The sequence below is a fragment of the Xyrauchen texanus genome, chromosome 29, assembly GCF_025860055.1.
Source record: "Xyrauchen texanus isolate HMW12.3.18 chromosome 29, RBS_HiC_50CHRs, whole genome shotgun sequence".
NCBI lineage: Eukaryota > Metazoa > Chordata > Actinopteri > Cypriniformes > Catostomidae > Xyrauchen > Xyrauchen texanus.
The window spans coordinates 15,073,596-15,095,333 of record NC_068304.1 but is presented as its reverse complement, the minus strand read 5'-3'; the positions used below and the strand labels follow the sequence as shown (position 1 = coordinate 15,095,333).

Below are 21,738 nucleotides of genomic sequence, written 5' to 3'. Positions count from 1 at the left end.
ACAATTACATCTATGTGAAATTCTGCAGTTAATACAGGATGGACTTCAAAGACTTTTGTAAAAACAAAAATCAAAAGAATATCATAGTCATATATGTACCATGTATGATATATTAACTTAAAGTGGTTAAGCATGCAAGTGAAAAATATGCGCTACAGTAAAATAATGTTTGCTATTCCTAACACATCATATGTATAAATACATCACATCATGCAGGTTACAGATTAAATGGCTTTATGGTTTGCTCATGAGGGTTTCCAAACTTACCACAATGTATGTTACAGTATAAGAAAAATACAAAAGATTTAAATATTTTACAATAATTAAAAAGTGAAGAAAGAAAAAAGAAAAAAAGGCAACAATGCATACCCCTTCCCATTATAATACTGGCTCATACAAAAAATATAAATATAAAGTCTGCATAGAGCTGAGTTTCCTAAAAGGGAAAGAAATCAAACTACTGTGGGATTAAAATGTCTGAGATCACTATAGTGACAATGTTTCTATTTTGCATATGTCTAATTTAATATGTTATTCATTACACAGGATATTGTCAGCTTAACTATTTGAGTGAAAAGTTAACTGGAAAATGTGCATGTATTTCAGAATTATTTCGGTATGTTGTTCTTTTGCTTTAATGATTGCATAAACTTAAGCTGGCATTGACTCAACAAGTTTGTTTTATCCATTTCAACATGATTTGAGAATGATCCGTAGAACATCCTGTGTGTTTCAGTGGAAGCACGTAAATCTGGAGTTAATATGGTCACAAATGTAACAAATTTGATTAGTGACCTAGGATTGTGTAACATTTTTAAAACTTAGTTTATTTCCTGGTTCAAAATAGATTTTGCATCCCAGATTTTCACTCAGACACAGTCATATGTCATATGTAGTGCACATAAATGTCTCCTCTCTTTCTACACTTTCATTCTGCAGCTTTGTCCACCACTTCAGTCTGCACTTTAACCTCTCCTTTCCTCCTTTTACAATATCTCTTTATGTCTGTATATTTCATTGGTCCAGTTCATTGCTGTCTTGACTTCGAGGTCGATAATGGCGTGCACAGAATTCTCTGATCCGAATACACGCCTCCACCATCATCTCCTCTGGTACTGTTACCACAATTCGGAAGAAGTTTGGATATTCAAATGCCTACAGAGACAAACATAATATAATATAATATAATTAGGGCTGTCGATTAAATTTTTTTAAATAACGCGTTAAACAAATTAACGCAATTAATCGCACTGCCCCCGGACCATAATAAGGAAGATTCCTGAGAAATGCAAGCTTGTAGTACCACCTATTCCAGAGGGCAACACAAACATGCGTTACGTTCTTGCGTTCAAAAAACGGAGTGCAAATCCAAACTATGGGATCTCAAGATGTGTTCTAAGTATTAAACTATATTTAACTTGACACAGTGACCTAAAAATGTTATGTTTATGACGCAACGCATACATGATGCTACACAAGCATGTCTGACGCTTGTTGAAATTGACGGGTCCTTAAATAAGCCTGCATAATAAATCTCCAACTGATTGACAAATTCACTTGTGTAATGGATTGCTGTGAACTGTATGCCAATGATTGACTTATGATCAATAATATAGTAAACAATACATTGTATTCTAAAGCCACTTTTTGTATTGTCTTATCAATGATTAACTATATATATATCAATAAATAAATATATATATAATTTGTAAATATTTTAAGATAACTAAGTTAAATTATTTCATCATTATATATTGAATTATTGTTATATGAGGGGCTTTCTCAGCATATAATATATATGTGTGATTAATCGTGATTAATTTATTGGGACACCATGTAATTAATTCTATAAAAAAATGTAATCGATTGACAGCCCTAAATATAATATAATGTTATTTTATGATATGTTTTACAAAATGTGTGACATATCATTGTAACAAATAATATTTTAAACTACAAAGGTACAGTGACAGATTAAGGTAAGCAAGGAAGATCAATGAATTACCGTAGCAGGCAAACAGAACACAGATTGCTCAGTGACCAGCCGTTCAGTGAACTCCACATCATTCTGGAATTCTGGGAAGTGCTCCATCTCAATCCCCACCTAAGAATGAACCCACACAAAACATATTAACCCTCTGCCAACTTGCATCGTTGCTCTTTACGTGCTCTTTTAGATAGACATTGAGACAGACTTATATCCTAAGTAAGTGCCAAGTATACAGTAGGTAAGTTTCCTCCAGGCCATTTTTAATAGGTGAAGTTTGTAATTTTCTGCTCTATTTGTGTGGAGTTGCAATGATGACTGTTTTCAAACAAGTTTTCTGAACACCTGTCTTCCATTAGTCAGACAAAAAAGATAGTCCCACCCAAAATTGACACTATTGGTTGAGCCATAGCATCTATGACAATACCGAACACAATGTTTAGATTTTTGGAGGGGAATCAACCAACAAATGCCTTAATTAAAGTTGTTGGAGAAATTGTTTTATCATAGAAAGAATTCACACAGAATGCTTATTAACAATAACACTTCACTTTCATCAATTCTTATCTTCATGGAAATCAACTGCGTATGGCAGGAAATACACTCACCATAATGTACATGGCTCCGGACGGCATTACTGGGTTCAGTCCGGGAACAGTTGACAACTCTGAGAAACATATCTCTGCGTTTGACTTAGAGGAAACATACAAAATTGTGTTATTGTCAGATCCAAATCTTGTGTTATTGTCAGATCCAAATCAACTTCAGAGAGTTGTTCTCTGAAATTATTTTCCTTTTACCTTGAGGAAGCTGATGGTGCTTTGGTAGAATTCTGGTGGTGTATTATTCAGAATGACCTCTAATGCTCCCTGGACCACAGTACAGGGTCCCAAAATTCGCTGGCTTAATTTTACAAGACCCTCGTGAATCTAGAGCGAATATTAAGGTTACAAGGTTAATATTAAGTCCAGTCAATTGTGTTTGCATTCCTTTATGGTAATATGATACTGATCAAATTCTGATGATCAAATATTCATATAATATGGTACTTCGTGGAACATAACACAGTAAAGCATATCATGGTATTACCATGGTTTATGTCTGAAAAACTAGTATAGAACGTGTCCCAAAAATCATGGTACTACCATACTTTTTGTAGGTCTAGTGCTTTTCATAATGCACAGAATGACAGAATTACTTTAAAGAATTGTATACAGAATTGTATTTATTACTCTTTTTATCTGTGTGTATGTGTGTGTTTTTTTCTATTACCTCAGCGAAGATGCAGGTGAATGGCTAATACTTACTCCAGTTCCAAAGTTGTTATTACGATCATGGATGAGCACCCAGCCCATCCGCCATCCCGGCACCAACCAGCGCTTGGCCAAACCACCACAGGACAGGATGGGTACATCAATGCTGAGAGGTGCCATTGGGTGAAAGTCACAGCCAGGGAACACCTGCAGAGTTATATAAATACACAACCTATCTCAGTCAACCTATTACAACATTGCAAATCATAATATATATATATATATATATATATATATATATATATATATATATATATATATATATATGCAAATACAGTATATATTATAAATTGTTAATGCATATACTTATTATTTATAGCATAATGAATATAAATATATAAATTATTATTATTATTAACAATAAAATGTCAGTGTTATTTCTGTACTATCAGTACTTAAATTGTGCTTAAAAATAGAAATGATTTCATATTCACTTGTTTATAATTTGTTTTGTTTGACATAATTAATATTTAAAAGCAAAAGAATGAATCTGCTCTCACGTTACATTTCTCAGACATCATTTAAATGGTTTTGAAAGAATATTCTGGGTTCAGTACAAGTTAAGCTCAATCGACAGCATTTGTGACATAATGTTGATTACCACAAAAATATATTTTAACTCGTCCCTCCTTTTCTTAAAAATAGGCAAAAATCTGGATTACAGTAATGCACTTACAATGTTAGTAAATGTTAAAATACTGTTTCAAAAGAATAGCCACAAGACATAAAGGATATGTGTGTAAACATGATTTTTGTCATAATTCACTGTTGTTTTGTCTTGTGTTTAGCATATGTCTTCTGTTTTCCCCAGACTACATTCCCCATAATTCACTGCCCTTATCACTGCCAGCTGTTCCCAATAGTTCTCACTTGTTTTTCATTACCTCTTTTTTTTTTTATAGGCCCCTTCTGTCTCGAAAGACAATGGCTGCGCCTTCTTTATCTTTTTCAGTCAATTTTGTTGTTGGCAACATCTGGAGTGGCTCAGTGGTCCTATCCTTGCATGGCAGTCTCTGCCGCAATTTAGGCAGACAAAGCTGGATGGCAGGTTGGAGTCATGGCTTGGTTTCCCCTCCTTCCTGTGACTTCTTTTGTCCTTCAACTGCTGGAGTCTCTTCACTTCTCCCCTTTGGATTCCATCACTTACTGTAGTTCTCCATGCGCTGCGATTTTCTGCAAGAGGCTCCCAGGTATCTGGGGATATACCAGTGGTTTTCAAATCATGCTTGAGAACATCCTTGTAACGCAGTGCTGGTCGGCCTACAGGACGGTGCCCTGTAGCTAGTTCACCATACAGTATATCCTTGGGAATACGGCCGTCCTTCATACGGCGCACATGACCTATCCAGCGCAGCCTACGTTGAGTTAGCAAAAGGTGCATGCTGTGGGAATTTGTCTGTTCCAGGACAGATGTGTTGGTGATCTTATCTTCCCAGTTTATACCAAGGATTCGACGCAGGCAGCGGAGATGGTAACTGTTCAATCGGTTTTCCTGTCTGGCATATGTCGTCCAGGTTTCGCTGCTATACAGCAAGGTGTTGAGAACGCATGCTTGGTATACTCTGAGTTTGGTATTCAATGAGATGTTCTTGTTATCCCACACTTTCTTGCTCAGTTTGGACAATATTGCAGCAGCTCTTGCAATACGTGTGTCTATTTCTTTATCAAGCGACAAGTGACTGGTGATGGTGGAACCCAGATACTTGAAGTGGTCAGTGTTTTCCAGCACTTCGTCATCAATGCTGATTGATGGTGGTGAAGGGACATTTTGGCTCAAGACATTTGTCTTTTTAATGCTGATCGTGAGCCGAACTCTTTACAGGCATGGGAAAACTGACTGAGCAGCTGCTGTAGTTCTTCTTCAGTGTGCGCCACCAGGGCCGCATCGTCTGCAAACAGCATCTCTCTAATGAGTACTGAGCGGACTTTAGTCTTGGCTTTCAGGCGGGTTAGATTGAACAACCTTCCGTCACTCCTGGTGTGTAGATGAACACCTTCTGTAGAGTGTCTAAAGGCAAATGTTAGCAGCATAGAGAAGAAGATTCCAAACAAGGTTGGGGCAAGGACACATCCCTGTTTGATGCCACTCTTGATTTCAAAGGGTTTAGAAGTTTCGCCATCCCAGCTTACTATCCCCTTCATTTCATCATGAAAGGAGGCTATGATGTTGAGCAGCTGCGGGGGGCAACCAATCTTCTGCATCAGCTGGAACAGACCCTTCCTGCTCACTAGGTCAAACGCCTTAGTGAGGTCGACAAAGGCGATGAAGAGTGGCATCTGCTGCTCTCTACATTTTTCTTGAAGCTGACGCACAGAGAATATCATGTCCACTGTACCTCTTTTAGCCCTGAATCCGCATTGTGACTCTGGATAGATGCGGTCAGCAAGGACTTGCAGTCGTTTTAAGATCACTCTAGCAAACACCTTGCCCACTGCGCTCAACAGTGAGATGCCCCGGTAGTTGTTACAGTCTCTGCGGTCGCCCTTGTTCTTATAGAGTGTAATGATCTTAGTATTTCGCATGTCTTGAGGCACCATCCCTTCTCTCCAGCAGAGGCACAAGGGATCATGTAGCGGTTCCAGCAAAGCTGGTTTATCGCACTTGATGATTTCCGGTGGTATGCCGTCCTCACCTGGTGCCTTACCACTGGCTAATTTGTTGATGGCTTTGCTGAGATCTTCCAAAGTTGGCTCAGTATCCAGGTCATCCAGCACAGGCAGATTTTCAATTCTGTCGAGGGCTTCTTGGGTAACGATGTTTTCTTTGGAAAAAAGTTCCAGGTAGTGCTCAGCCCAACGACATATTTGCTTGTCCCTGTCAGTGATGAAATCTCCTGTCTTGGACTTCAGGGGCGCAGTTTTCCTTGTTGGTATGCCAGTTGCCTGCTTAATCCCCTCATACATTTTCCTAATGTTACCAGTGTCTGAGGCTTCCTGGATGTTGTCTGAGAGTTGCAGCCAGTAATCGTTTGCGAGCGTCTTGCTGTTCGTTGTGTTTTATTGCGAGCAGTTCTCAGTGCTTGCATGTTTTGCTGGCTGGGGTTTCGCTTGTAGTTGATCAGCGCATCCCGTTTGGCTTCAATGACTGGTTCCAATTCCATAATATTGGCCTCAAACCAGTCTGTGCTCTTGTGTTCTTTCTTACCATATGTCAAGAGTGCAGAGTCAAAGATGGTATTCCTGAATAAATTCCATTGACCTTCTGCATTCAGCTCTTCTCTTTTGGCCAGGGTCTCTTCAAGTCGCTTGATGAACTCCTGGTTTTTGTCAGCATATACAGTTTTGCAGGTATCAATCTTTGGTTGACCTTTCTTTTTCCTATGGTGAAGTTTCTTGGGCTTCAGTTTGATCTTGGAGGCTACCAGAGAGTGGTCAGTATCACAGTCAGCACTGTGGTATGCTCTGGTTTTGCAGACACTGTTAAGCGAATCCTTCCTAGTGATAATCAGGTCTAGCTGATGCCAGTGTTTTGACCTGGGATGTCTCCAAGATGTTTTGAGACACACCTTGTTTTGGAAAAAGGTGTTAGTCACACAGAGGTTGTGATAGCAGCAGAGTTCTAAAAGTCTCTGACCATTTTCATTCATGTTTCCTATGCCTTGGTGACCTAGGGTGCCTGGCCAAGACTCTCTGTCTGCACCAACCCGAGCATTGAAGTCCCCCAGAAGATAGACTTGCTCTGATGATGATATGCCCTTGATGATGTGGTCTAAAAATTCATAAAACTGGTCTTTAATCTCAGTTGAGGCTAGCTGTGTTGGTGCATAAATACTTTTAAGATTTATAACACCTTGTACTGTTGAGAGACGTAGGGTAAGGGTTCTTGCTGTACCACCTTTTGATGGCTCAATCATACTTCGTAGAGTGTTCTTGACGGCAAACACCACCCCATATTCTCTAGTTTCCTCTGCGTTTTTCCCTTGCCAGAAGAAGGTATAGTTTTCCTCCTTCAATGACCCACTGTTTGGCAGACGTGTCTCCTGCAGAGCTGCTATATGGATGTTTAGCCTTAGCAGTTCACGATCAATTACTGCTGTCTTGCGAGTGTTATCAATGGCTTGAAGGTCTTCGGTCAATCCAGTATGCATAGTGCGTACATTCCAACTTGCAATACGAAGAGCTGGAATCTTCGGTTTATCCTTTTTATTTTTGCTTGGTGCAAGGTTAACGGTCAGCTTGTTGAGCAGTGCTCTTATCTCCAGGCACCCACTGGAGCAGGCAGACTGTGGCGTGCCAACACTTAACTGGCCGGGGGCTGCCTGGCTTAAGGCGGGCGGTAGTTGACAAGTGGAATACTAAGATCCCTCCCACCGTCGAAGACAACCCGTGGCGTCCCACTCTACGCCAATTGAGCAGGGACTTATAACCCGTAACTGCTGTCTTCCGTGTTGTGCACTTGCCAGATGGCGAGTCTGGAGTGACCTCTCCAGGGCGCAGACCTGGGCAAGTATATATGGAGGCCTAGGGCTGCCCAGACGACAGGACCCCCCTCTCGGCTTCACTGGCAGAGTCCAAGGGAATGCTATGCATTACTTTTGGGGCCAGCTTTGCTGCAGGAGTTGCCGGGAGAAAGCCATTTTTTTGACATCCAACCGCCTACGGGGCTCCACTCCGGATTTTGTCTCTGGATTTCCTTCCATAGACTTTTCCATGATTGGATATAGCCGCAAGGCAGCGGAGGTTTTAATATCAGGGTTTTCCTTCCCCTAGACGAACTGCCTTTCTAGGCTTATGAGCTCCGTCTGCCCTAAGCAACTGGTTTTAAGGCGCCAGTGATCCGCCTACGACCCTTCTCCTGTTAGTTGAAACAGTTCCGCCAGGCTTAGAAACTAAGCCACACATGAAGGCCAGGAGCTGGACTTTGGTTGTCAGAGGCTATTAGAGACGCACGCCATAGGAAGCACTTTATAGGTAGTGGGAGCTTAACCCCATTACCACCTCCTGGCTATAACAACCTTTTGGAACCTGTTTTTCATTACCTCTTTAATCCTTGTGTATATAATGCCCTCATGTCTGTTCAGTCTATGTCAGTTGTTGTATTTTTCTCCAGTTCATGTTCTGGTTGCTATCTTGTTTGTTTTATTTCCCAGTTCCTAGTCTTGCCCTATTCCAGTGTTTACCCTGTTTTTTGTATTTTATTTATTTTTTATTAAAGTTAAGCTGCATCTAGATCCCGCTCTCGTGACTGCCTTCAAACGTTATAATTTTAGTGTGATAAAATCACTTACAAACCTATTCTGTTTAAAGCTGTAGCAAATTCTACAACTTTGTTCCCATGACGATGTAATTTCAAAAACACTTAAAATCTTAAAATGAATGTAAATGACAATTTACACAACTTTACAGCTCAAATAATACACAAATGTTAACAGAAGAATTAATGCAAGAGCTTTTTTTTTTAATTATAAGCTTCACATTTCTGTTTAAACCCTCCAAAAATTGGCAACATTCACTTTCACTTTAAGTACCTTACTCTGTAATCTCAATTTTTGTAACATTAAGATTATGCTGTAACATTATGCCACAAATGCTGTCGATTGAGCTTAACTTGTATTGAACCTGGAACATTCCTTTAAGGATACAGCTTCTTTCATTAATAAACAGTTCTAGAATGTTTTACGTGCTGTTACCAATTCAATGGATAGAAGAGCCAGAAAAGCCTATAGGAAAGACAGGGCCTGAGAGAGTTAACAAGAGAACATGAGTGAGAGAGAAAGTTCCTTCCCTATAATTTTTGTGGACGTCCGCCTGGCTCTAATTACGCTTATGGGTTGATGTTCGGTAGATGGATCCGCCCCTTCTCCTATTGGCTAATATACTGTAATCTGCAGTGCTGGCCCACCCTTCTCTCACAAACTCATTTACAGAAGTATTTTATAAGAAGTTGTTGTTTTTAACAGGGTCCAGACAGCAGGGCTACCAAGGGGTGCCTAATGCTGTACCAGAGCAAAAACACATCCTGTCTCAAACCAGCCAGTCAACACGCTACATGCAGTGAAGTGAGGGGTCCGTCCCTCTCCTTACTCTCTACCATAATGTGTCAGTGTCACGCATGAGCTAATCACAAACATATGCGTTGAAAAGTGCATAGTCACATATGTACATTGAAGCTGCTCACTGGTACATAGTTGGATGTCTGATTTATAGGGCCTGAAACACCTCAGACAACCTCCTGCTGATTAAACAAAGCTGTAGGCACCATCTCCTCATAACAACAGTTCTCTCTGTACAGAGTTGTGGACCTGTTGCCCCCAGTTCTAACTTCACTTGTCCTTCATGACCTAAAGCTCAAAGTGCTGTCATGCTTGCATTTACTGTACACAGCTCTAATCCCTACAGTGCTGATGTGGTCTCCAATGCTGCATTGGACTGAGCTGAGCCAGAGAAAAGCATGCCACCCAACTTCCCTCTTTCTCTGCCTGTCACAAAGAATGTGTTTCACTGGTAGACTGTGAGGCCCTGAATGCCAGGGGTGTGTTTCATATCATGCCAGCAAGAAATCCAGGAACTTGGGAACCCTAAGAGCTTGAAGATTGCACCTCTTACCTGTATGAGGAAGGTGCGGTTCACAATGGATGTGTAAACGCATCCGTCTGCACTTTTTTGTAAACATATGCTACCAAGCCATTTTTGACCGTTGCGCCATGCATGTCTCATTGTTTTTTTCACCATCTTGTGTCATGAGCGCAGCATGTTTAAGATACCGTGTCATATTAAAAGAACGTAATTTTTTTAAATATGTCTTGAGACATCCGCATTGTGTTCCATTTGTTGCAGTGGGCCTAGCTTTTTTAACACAAAAATATGGCCGTTTATTCGGACATCTGTTTGAAAACAATATACATTTTTGCCATTCTGTTTGGTGATGCTAATTTTGAAGAAATTACACACTTTCGGTTTAAACTGTTGAAGCCACTGACATTTTGGTTGTTTTTACATGATGTCACAATGGTCATTCATAAAATATAAGAGTTCCAGATTGTATTTACCAGTTCAACATAGATGTGAATGGTTTTTACAAGACAAAAAAATTAAATAAAATAAAGGGTTCTGAGACAGTAATTTCAATATATTTGCATCTGTAGACGTTTTCTTATTGAATGTGTGCTCACCATGTCTCCGTAGATCTCATCAGCAAGGATAGGGATGCAGTTTCTTGAGGCAACTAGACCACACAGAAAATTTGTAGATTAATTTCTTGAGATGTTCTGACATTTCAAAAACATCTTTGCTCAGAGTTAGTTCATATAAGACAGTAAATAATAAGTGCATTCACCAGAGAGTATCTTCTGCAGGTGCTCCTTGGGGAACACAGAGCCGCAAGGATTGGATGGGTTATTGACAATCAGGCAAGTTGTTTTCTCATCAATCAGAACCTCGAGATGATGTAGATCAATCTCCCAGGATTTCTCAGGCTAACGGATCAAAACAGTAAATATATCTGAAACAATTTAGCTAAAAAATTGGAATTTGCAAAATATGACTGTTTGCTGTTGTGGATGAGGCATCTACTGTATCATCATAGAATATCACAATTGTAGCTATCTGCAAAGGGGATTGCATAAGTGCTACTGGAAAAGATTAAAGCCATTTTACATTCAATAGGAAATGCAGCCCTATATTGTTCAGTATGTACAAATAAAATAATTGCTTACTTCACTTGTGTTCGGACTTGCTAAATAAACAGTACATTTATCATGATCCATGTCATCAGGTTGACATCAAGGCTTTTATTTATCTTTTAAATCCTATAAAATAAGTGTGTTGCTGATTTTTTGCAATACCATTTTTGCATCTGTTTCTGTGTGGGGAAGGGTAGGGGGCAGGTTTACGTGATTTACGAGGACTTTTTTTTTTAGATTACAAACTGGTAACTACAAAGGTAGTATTCTATAAATGTGGTTTATGAGGACATTTTTAATGTAAACTTAAAAAACGTTTTTTTTTATTAAAAATGTAAACTTGTAGAAAGTTTTTGTGAGGTTTAGGATTAGGGGTAGGGTTAGGGGTCAGAATCTATCGTTTGCACAGTATAAAAATCATTATGTCTATATAGAGTCCTCATAATGATCACCAACATTTGTGCATTGAAATTCAATGTTTTTCTTAAATGGTAAGGTGAAAGTGAGGCCTTTCTAAAAAACAATTGCCTAGTTTTGTCATTAACTTTTTCTTATAAAGTTTTGCTCTTTTCTTATTTTCAGTCCACATCTTGACCAGGGTAATGGCCATTGTCAGCATGATTTACTCACCAGCAGATTGTAGAGCTTGACCTGTATGCCCATTGACACTGCCAGAGTCTTGTAGAGGGAGAACCCAGGACATGGAACTAATATATTATCTCCTGGGTTACACAACACACTGATGGCCAATTCTATTGCCTGACTACAGCCGCTGGCCAAGATCACATCCTACAGATAAATATAACAATTGTATAAAAACGAATGACATATTTAAATACATATATATATATATATATATATATATATATATATATATATATATATATATATATATATATATATTAGTCATCTATTTCCAAAATTAATTAAACTGCTTTGGAAATTAAATATTTATATAGCTATGAAATATTTGAGTGAAGCAGTAAATTTACCAACAAACATCTAAATGATAAAATAACCATGAGACGTGACACACTTTGGCTTCCAGTGAAGCTTCTGGACGACTGAAGAAGTTTGCCACAACCTCTCTGCTTTTTTGGTAGCCTGTGCATGTTATATGAAAACAAAGTAACAAACATTTAGTAACATTATCTTTAGTTAATTTTTTTTTTTTTTCATGGAGCTCAAATCACAACGATATACACAACACACATTTTATTTAGAATGAAAAGGGTGGAAGTGTTTTGTTGTTGATCCCAAATGCAGCATTTAACTTCTCTGAACCCAAACTTCAGCATTACATCACAATTTGCATTAATCAAAAACATTGCATTAGCAGATTTTGAGCAAAGAATGTGCAAATCTCACCTACTGAAGGAGCATATCCATTGTATTTGTGCGAGTCAATGGCCTCCTTCATTGCCTGCAAAACAGAGTCATCTGTTGGCAAATTCCCAAACACGGTTGGGTCACCTGGTGGCAAATAAAATGAAGAACATATGGAGTATTGTAGACAAAGACACCAGACTTTTACTTAGCTAACATTATTCCAAACCTGAAACACATAGCTACAGATATTACATAATATTGCCAACAAATTATTCAGCTGTCCATTATAGCTGGGCAAATATACCTACCATTTAACTAACTAACTAACTAACTAACTAACTAACTAACTAACTAACTAACTAAAATATATAAAATAAATAAATATATAAAATGTTAAAAGAATTATAGAAATGTACACATATATATATATACAGTATATCAGTATTTTTAATTTATTATATTTAATAAACAATTTCACATTAAATTATTGAAAATGTATTATTTAAATCCATACATACTATTTTATTTAAAACCTACCAATGGATAGGGCAATCATTGGTTTTTCAGGATTGGGGGTGAGTTTCATCCCATCCACGATAGATCGGATGGGGTTGTGTGTGTTCTTGGACATCTCTGAGGCTCTGACGTTCCATCTCTGCCTGCGGCTCTTCAGTTTGGCTGGGTTGACATGAGTCCTCACACTCACATGATGCACACCGTTCTCGTTCATGAAGCTTCCGTTCATACCATTACTGTGGATGCCATTGCTCTGGACCCCATTCATTTTCACATTCATGCTTGTTGAAAGAGACAATTTAAACGTATGAAATTTGAAAATAATAATAATAATCAACATTGATTACAAATGCCGACTTTAGATATTACATTTATATTATTTGTTGCGATATTCCCAAAGAATTAGTTTCCAACACCATGCACATTTTAATTTGCATTAAGCAAAAATCTGACATTTATTGTACACGAGGGAGGGAAAGAAAGAAAGAAAGAAAGAAAGAAAGAAAGAAAGAAAGAAAGAAAGAAAGAAATAATGCATTTCGCACACGCACACAAACAAAAACTTAGTTTGTTCATGCACCCCTCAAAGTCACCAAATCAATTTATCATAAATTTACAGTAAATATAAATGTATCTGATCAATGCAACTTAAGAATTGTAATGATAGGCACAAATATAATACAGGATAACAAAGAGCACTACAAATAAATAAATAATTTGCATAAATACCTATCTATTTGTTTTCAAATAATAACAGAAATAAATATTATAGCATCTATGCTAATTAATATCATTTTGATAAATACCTTATTGTGGGTTTTTATGAGAAATAATATCACGCTCCAAAAGGCAGGGAATGAGATAAAAAGTTAGTTCATAGACCGGCTTTATACTTAACCCCCCAAAATGGTTGTTGAACCCTGCCCATATTTTCATTGGCGGAGACTGAGGGCAGTCCAAAACTCCCCTGTTACATCATAAGTGTAAAATTCTTCAGTTTGGGGGGGTTGAACCTCAAACATCTCTTTCTAGAAACTGCGGTGATCATGCGATGCACCGGATATATGCACGAGATCCGTTATACTGATGCGCAAAAGCGCAATCCTCGTTCTGTCCTCACAAACCATTCAGCTCATGTGTTAATCCTATGATACTGCGCTTCTAGATATTACGCGTCTTTTCCTTTCTTTCAAAGCTATTATTACTGCATCATTTCCCATACATCAATCTATCTTTTCAAATCGATTTCAATCTTTTCATAGAGAGTGATTTGTCGCACCTGTCACCAGGGCGCATTTTACGCAGTAAGAGGAGCAAAGAGAAATCGTCCGAATACCTTGTGTCAAATCAATAAAACGTACCTACAGCAGTAGCTCCTGCAGAGCTTAGGGACCGAACACTGGTGTATATTTCAGTTGTTTGTTTTATAGTATTCTGAGCAGTTTTCATCAAGCATCAGTTTTCAGTCCTCTGCAGCTGTAGTGAGTATAAAGAGGCTGGATGCCTCCACATCTGTCTTATGTAAGTCAAACTCACGTTTTTGGGGGCTGGAGTTGTACCATTTTATTAGTGCCAAAGCTTCATCTATTGGGCCATTCTGCATTTATGTAAAGAAAAAGTGGTTTAGTTTGTGCAAAGCTTTTGGGAGACTATCCCAAATGGGGAGTCAATGGTTTAGGGTTAAACCTTTTAAACCTCAAAATATAAACTATAGTTCACCATAAAATCCTGCAGGGTACCATAGTTGTTTTATTCTTATTTTCAGTGAATGTTTGCACTGTTTTATCTTTAAACTTTTGTGTTAAAACCATATATGTCAAGAGAGATATTAACTTGGTTGAAGAGTGTGTTCGGATCTGTATGTCTTGTGAAAAAGTCTGGGATTGCTGTAGAATTTAGATGTGTTTTAGTAATGGTCTAAAGTCTTTCAAAAGGCTTGGGTAACAACTATGTTGGCTTTGCTCATCACCTCATTTGTTTGGCATAAGTAAACTTGATTTGACCTATCAACCAAATAAGCACACAATCACTTTCAGACATTTGGTACATGCACATAATCTCGAAAACCCATCACAACAAATGTGCTTTGATCTGCTTGTCTCTGATCAATAGACAACTGACAACACTGAGAACATATTCATATGAATTCAAATTGAATAGGAATAAAGCTGTCACTTTACCCTTATTCTGTAATCTCCTAGCATCCTGATCTTAAGATCAAGCTAAAACTAAAGTCTTTATTATCTTGTTTACAGGTATTCATTAAGCTATTCTATCGAGCCCAAAACAGTAGCTACAATAATACAGAATAGATGAGTGTGCTATATGACCCAATAATGGCAAAGTAGTTTGGTTAAACATAAAAAAAAAAGTTTACACTCAAGTCAGGTAAATACACGTCAGAATGTGAATAGTTTTGGACAGAATTACCCTTGAACTTTAAACCCACAAATCTTTTTCAGGTTTTTCTTTTCAACTTGGAATAACAACCTATTTATGAAACCAGCACACCTACACAAAACACTGAATTAACACAAACTTCCCCCAATTTCTAAACTGAAAGTAGGGTCAATGCAACCTGGACATTGACACAAATGTAGGGTGTGTTTACCTTGCAAAACGTCCCTATAGAAAATGACCTGTAACATCTGTCCTTACACAATCCTTACAGGTCAACCAGAGGAAGTATGTCAACATACATCCACTGAAATACATCATCCAGAGACACAACGATAATCCTGATTCACTTTAAACCATCTGCATCACTAAACCAACAGCACGTGATGTTAGGAACCCGTTAGTTTGTTGTTTGCGAGTTACGTACTGTATATTCACTTCACAACATCTTCAAGCCTTCATGACATGACTGATCGCAGATAATACTGTATACTTGACACAGATATTGTTCTGCAAAGCCAAAATGCAGTAACTACTGTAAAGGAAATTATATAAACTGAACCAAACAGAGTTTAATTCCCTAAATTTACACGGAGTCATAATGGCTGGGCAACTGTGAAACCAGAGTCCACTGAAATGTTGGCAGTGTCCTGCCCATCAATCGCACTTAGACCAGAGAATCTTGTATTTTGCTATTCCACGCTAGTGATTTAACCATAATGCCAATGTCATATCTAGACTTATGCAGCAGCATAATAACTTTGTCTCATTAATTAGTATATGGCCAACGAGATTTAGTTTCTGAATAGACTCTACCAAACAAAATAATTTTTTGAAAAGCTTTTATACATTATTGCATGCATAACTCCCATGATACATGTTTACTTAATTCTGATTGGTTCTAAGCCTAAAACAAACATATAAAGTTGGTGTCTAGCAGATAATGAAGAGGACAGTTCCTTTCAAATTTCAATGTATTAAAATCAGGGGTTGGGGGATTTGGGGGCTCTAGGCAAAGTAGAGGAATGGGGCGCTCTTCATTGTTATTATTTCTGATTATTATAATTTTATTATTTATTGTGGTAAGACATGAAAAAAAGTAGTAGCTCATTTAAATAATCACGTAATCACACAATTTGCCTCGACAACAATATAACATTTTTTCAATGCTTGCAAGCTTTGGCACATCTAATAACAAAGTTTTAGACTTGTTCTTTCTCAGTGGTGCTCATTGTAGCAGCCTGGAAATTTTGAAACAAAACTTTGTTACCAGATGAACCGAACTACCAGATGAGTCTGTCTCTGTCTTTCAAGAGCAGCCTATAGCAGCCAGCCAATCAGAATGGATTTTCGGCCAACTTTTACAGAAGAGCATAATAAATAAACAATCGTATTTTAATTATCCATAACAAATTTTGATAAAATTATGTTTTATAACTATTAACATTAATATTGAAATTTCTAAAACTCCCGACACACCACAAAATATGTAGGCCTAGTTTCTTATTCCCTGATTTGTAATTAAAACACTAATACTTTGTTTTGATAAATACATGTTTTTATTAACATATTCATTGTGGTGCTTTATGAGTAGACCACTAATCTGAATAGGCTAAAGGAACTCATCCCACTAGAGAAACATGATGAATCCAGTATTTCCCAGTCACAAGCTCATCATGATTAAATCTTATCCTCTAGAAGTAAAGCATCTAGAAATTCACATAGTTTCAGGGCAAAACGAATAATACCTCACATTTTAAGTGATCACCTGTAAGTTTCTGCGTCTCTTTTTTACGTACAGTACTTAAATTGTGGTTTGTGGATCTAGAACCCGGCCATGTGACCAGTGCGCGGCGCAGAGGTAGCATTACCTCAACCCTGAAAGCACGACCATGTGCTGAAGTTGGAGCACACGATTTTTTCTTTCCTCCATGAACTTTGTAGTTGTGTAAAACCCTGGAATATTCCATTAAGGCCTTATCTGAGTGGGTTCCTTTTAGTGACGGTGCTGAAAATAACAGTCATATTAATCATATTGGTGTTATAACAGCAATATTTCAAGTTTTAGCATATGTTATTTTGCATTAATAATAATACAAATATAATTTGTAGTTTTAAGGGGCCCTTATCTTTTAGGGACTCTAGGCGTTTGCCCACCTGTGCCTACGCTGAGTTTCGGCGTATGTTCGTAAATATGTTCCCCATATTTTCAGACTTACATCATACATCACAATCTTGCTTCTTAGAGTAAAGCACATCATTGTTTAACATCCTGCATTATCATGCTGTCTTCACAAGCTTAAACCTCAAAAATCTAGCACAACACATTTTATAAAAAATTATAAACAGATTTAGCCTATTATCTGTCCTGTCTTGAGACTGAGGCTCAATTTCAGAGAAAACAATTTTACCATCCATATTTGGCAGGACAACGTTAAAGCCATTTTTCTCAGTTTCAGAGTTAGCATAGTTCCTGCATGTTGGATTTGTAGTAAATAAAACTTTAGCAATATTCAAGTGTTTTGATAATCAAAAAGTGTATTTAACATAAGCATTAATGAAGTTGATTAATGAAGATTACATGCTCAACTGGGTTGGATTGTGCCATTAAAGTGATAATTCACCCCCAAAATGACACTTCTGTCAAACCCGTTGTCACGATTCCCTTGTTGTCTGCCCTGTGTTTCACTTGTCTTTGTCTAAAACTACACTTCCCATGATCCCCGGCCCTCATCACTGCCAGCCCTGTGTCATTGTGCTCACCTGATTGTCATTTGTCATCATCATGTCTCCTGTGTATATAAACCCTGTTTGTTCTCCATTCCCTTGTCGATCGTTGATGTTTGTAGATGTTGAATGTAGTTGCTTCAATGTTATCTTTGCCCTCCGTGGATGTTTCCCCAGCCTGTGTTCTTCTTTGATGTCTTTCGTGTTTTTGACGTTTTATTTGTTCCAGTGTTTGTCTAGTTACTTTGCTAATAAAACCACTGCAAGTAGATCCTCGCCCCTCGTCTGCCTTCACCTACACTCATAACAGAACAAAATAACTAGACACAGGGCTGGCAGTGATGAGGGCCGGGGATCATGGGAAGTGTAGTTTTAGACAAAGACAAGTGAAACACAGGGCAGACAACAAGGGAATCGTGACACCCATATGACTTTCTTTCTTCTGTAAAACACTAGAGATGTTCTGCAGAATTTCCCACAAATATACATAGACATGATCTATTTCTGAGATTGCTGTAGAATTTAGATGTGTTTTAGTAATGGTCTAAAGTCTTTGAAAAGGCTTGGGTAACAACTTTGTTGGCTTTGCTCATCACCTCATTTGTTTGACATACTTGATTTGACCTATCAACCAAATAAGCACACAATCACTTTCAGACATTTGGTACATGCACATCATCTCGAAAAACCATCACAACAAATGTGCTTTGATCTGCTTGTCTCTGATCAATAGACAACTGACAACACTGAGAACATATTCATATGAATTCAAGACGTCATTGTCTAAAGCCACGGCCCTGGCCGCACTTGAGGCCGAAGCCACTCTCTAAGGACAGTTTCACCTTTTGTCCATTGGTTTTGCTCAGATCAATGAGGACAACGGTAGCTAAAAAACATCCTGCGTGGATTCTTGGGGTGCTTTGTTGCTTTGAGGCATTACATTTTGAAGAAGAGGAAGACTGAAGGAGTGAGGAAGGAGGTGAGGTACTGATTTGCATTGGGGGAGGAGAAACTTATTCCATTGATGTTAAAATGTTCTGCTGATGTGAGACATCGGTGAAAGAGTGACTTGCTCAGTGTAGGACACTGAAATGTTCATAAAGGACAAATCCTGGTGTGAGGACACAGAAGTGTTTGTGGAAAAGAAGTGTTGGTTTGGAGATGGTGAAATCTGCAAATGCCTAAGGTCTTCTGTTTGAAGAGGTGGAGTGCTTCAGGGTGATGCTGGAGTGCATTCTGCATGAACAGCCTCCAAGTCAAGTTCTTCAGAACATTTCTGAAGGATGCTCTTCATTTTTTCCATGTCTAGAGCACATAGTCTCTGTATGTTTCTGCTGCCGACTGCTCCTTACTAAGTCCTTCTACTCAAGCAGAGATGGGCTAAAGTCAATCTGATTGATCTCAGGCTCAAGTAGAGCTGACACCTGCGTACAGCCGTACACATAAGCTTTCATTACATATTTCCTTTGAGCTTTATGGAGGAAAAGTATTTTCTCTGTCTCTATTCTGCCACAAGCCCTGGGACAGACAGAACTTTTTCGAGCTTGTTTGTGGGAGTCTTCTTTTCCTGAGATGGTCTGAAAGCCACATATAGGGTTACATGGGAGGGTTTAACAACTTCAACGTTCCTTTGTTCCTCATATGTGATTGAATTGAGTGACGATGTAGTACTATAATCAAGGTTTAGATTTGCTGTCACAGCTTAAAGATAAAAAACACAGATGAAGTTAAATCAAAGTGATAATTTAAATGGCATATTTTGAGTCAAAACATTATTTCTCACTGCAGTGTAGGAGCCTCCTTAGAGCTGTGGTTTGAGAGGCACCATCACTTGAAAGTAATTGGTTCAGAATCTTCTCTCTTTTACCCTGTGGGTAGGTCTGTTTCAGTACCTGGAAATATTCAGATTAGAGAATTAGGAATCAACCGTAAATGCACCAAATCTAGATGCAAAAGCACATAAACAAACATGTGGCCCCTTGAAATTTAAATAGATTATAATTTTTGTATAACTTTAAATATAACAGACAGACAGACAGACAGACAGACAGACAGACAGACAGACAGAGATAGATAGATAGATAGATAGATAGATAGATAGATAGATAGATAGATAGATAGATAGATAGATAGATAGATAGATAGATAGATAGATAGATAGATAGATAGATAGATAGATAGATAGATAGATAGATAGATAGATAGATAGATAGAGATCTGTTCAATGCATGTAGGATGTGGCAGCGCTTTATTGAGCTCTTCCAAATAGTGTGATAATCTCTCATCCAGTTTCCGTGCATAGCGTTCATCATATTGCTCCTCTATTAAATCCTGCAAAATGTAATTATTGCTTTTTATAAACATTTCACAGGATTTTCGATTTGACAACTTGATGCAATTTAATGCTAATATCATGGGAAACAAAGTTCCAAATAAAAGTTATACTTTTAAACTTTGATAACTTTGACAAACTTTGATGTTGGCTTGCCAAAGTCCTGTCTGAAAGTTGATACAGACATTACAGTAAGACAAAAAGCCAGCTAGCTAGATAGTCAGACAGACTGTCACATAGATATTCAGTCAAAATTTCAAATATATAGATAGATAGATAGATAGATAGATAGATAGATAGATAGATAGATAGATAGATAGATAGATAGATAGATAGATAGTGAGAGAGACAGAGAGAGAGACAGAGAGAGAGAGAGAGAGAGAGAGACAGAGAGAGAAAGCAAGAGCAACTTAAAACAGATCAAAGGCCTTTTGTGGGTTTGTTTACATTTGAATTTGTTTTGAAAGTTTGCATTTGAAATAACAAGCATTCTGTTGGCCCGTCTGAACATTCTGCCAATGTAAGAATAAGGGATTTGTTTTTGGGGTTTTTTGTCCACTGTGTGAAAACTGTAAGTCTAATCAGTTAGAAAAAACACAGAAGAGCAGTCTGTAGGTCTGTACCAAAGTTGGTGGTCGTAGCTTATAAGCTCTTGGAGTTAGTGTTTGAAATTTGAGCCTTGGTTCTGGGATTTTGAAAAAAATCTAAACCAAGATTTTAGAATAACAGTATGATGTCAAGCCAACATAATTACAACTATGAGACTATAAAAAATATTTTAAACACTGTAGGTCTGACGATTGAACAAACCATGATGTATGCCTGCACGCATGTCCCTGTTTCTTGCTAGAACGAGGGCAAAGGAATTGAAATATTCTCTGTTCTTCTACATTAGCTTCATGTGCCTCTGGCTCTGTAATGACCAAAAATGTTAAAAACCAATTTTTTCTAGAAAAATCCTTTACATGATAGAGACAATATTTTTGATACAATGCAATGCAATACTGTTGCATTCAAATACACACTGTATACACACACAACTGAGCTATGCATATTTAAATATTCACTCATTAATTTCTCCAAAACATATATGCATCACACAGAATGGACCCTGTTTATATTTCAGTAAACTCAAGAAAACTAAAGCAGGGCAAAATCTATTGCGGTGATTAGGAGACCATAGCAAATATAATTTTTGCATTCCCATTTGCTCCAACAGCAAAATAATAAAAACAAAAAAAAACACTAATACATTTTAATGACTTTCCAAAAGAAAAAAAAAGAAAAGAAAAGACAGAAAGAGATGGAGAAAGATGTCAAATGTAATGTCACTCCCTCAGCAGTGTTATTTTTCAAACTAATGCCAGGGTTATATAACACAAAGAATAATGTTACAAATTTACAATAAAAAGAAGAAGAAAAAAAAAAAGAAAGAAACATAGCTATAAAAAAGTTTGCTGCTAAATAAGGTGGAAATACTCCATCACAATGAAAAGGGGCCATTGATCCATTACC

General features: G+C 37.7%; 1 protein-coding gene across 1 annotated transcript; it reads right to left on the bottom strand.

The window, feature by feature from the left end:
* Positions 1 to 217: 217 nt before the first annotated feature.
* LOC127622661 (tyrosine aminotransferase-like) lies at positions 218 to 13,670 on the bottom strand. The gene is made up of 12 exons (XM_052096681.1): positions 13,574 to 13,670; positions 12,789 to 13,048; positions 12,291 to 12,395; positions 11,959 to 12,026; positions 11,553 to 11,711; positions 10,577 to 10,715; positions 10,413 to 10,465; positions 3,295 to 3,447; positions 2,788 to 2,916; positions 2,596 to 2,679; positions 2,006 to 2,104; positions 218 to 1,155 (listed from the first exon to the last, which is right to left on the bottom strand). The coding sequence occupies exons 2-12, from the start codon at positions 13,045 to 13,047 to the stop codon at positions 1,015 to 1,017; spliced, it is 1,389 nt and encodes a 462-aa protein (XP_051952641.1). The 5' UTR covers position 13,048; positions 13,574 to 13,670; the 3' UTR covers positions 218 to 1,014.
* Positions 13,671 to 21,738: the final 8,068 nt, after the last annotated feature.

Bases quoted from the DNA above. Each gene is read 5' to 3' on its own strand.
- LOC127622661 (XM_052096681.1), bottom strand. From the start codon at position 13,047: ATGAATGTGAAAATGAATGGGGTCCAGAGCAATGGCATCCACAGTAAT. The intron at 12,027-12,290 runs GTGAGATTTGCA...TAACATGCACAG, and splicing joins TGGATATGCTCCTTCAGTAG to GCTACCAAAAAAGCAGAGAG. The intron at 2,105-2,595 runs GTGAGTGTATTT...GTTCATTCTTAG, and splicing joins CCGGAGCCATGTACATTATG to GTGGGGATTGAGATGGAGCA.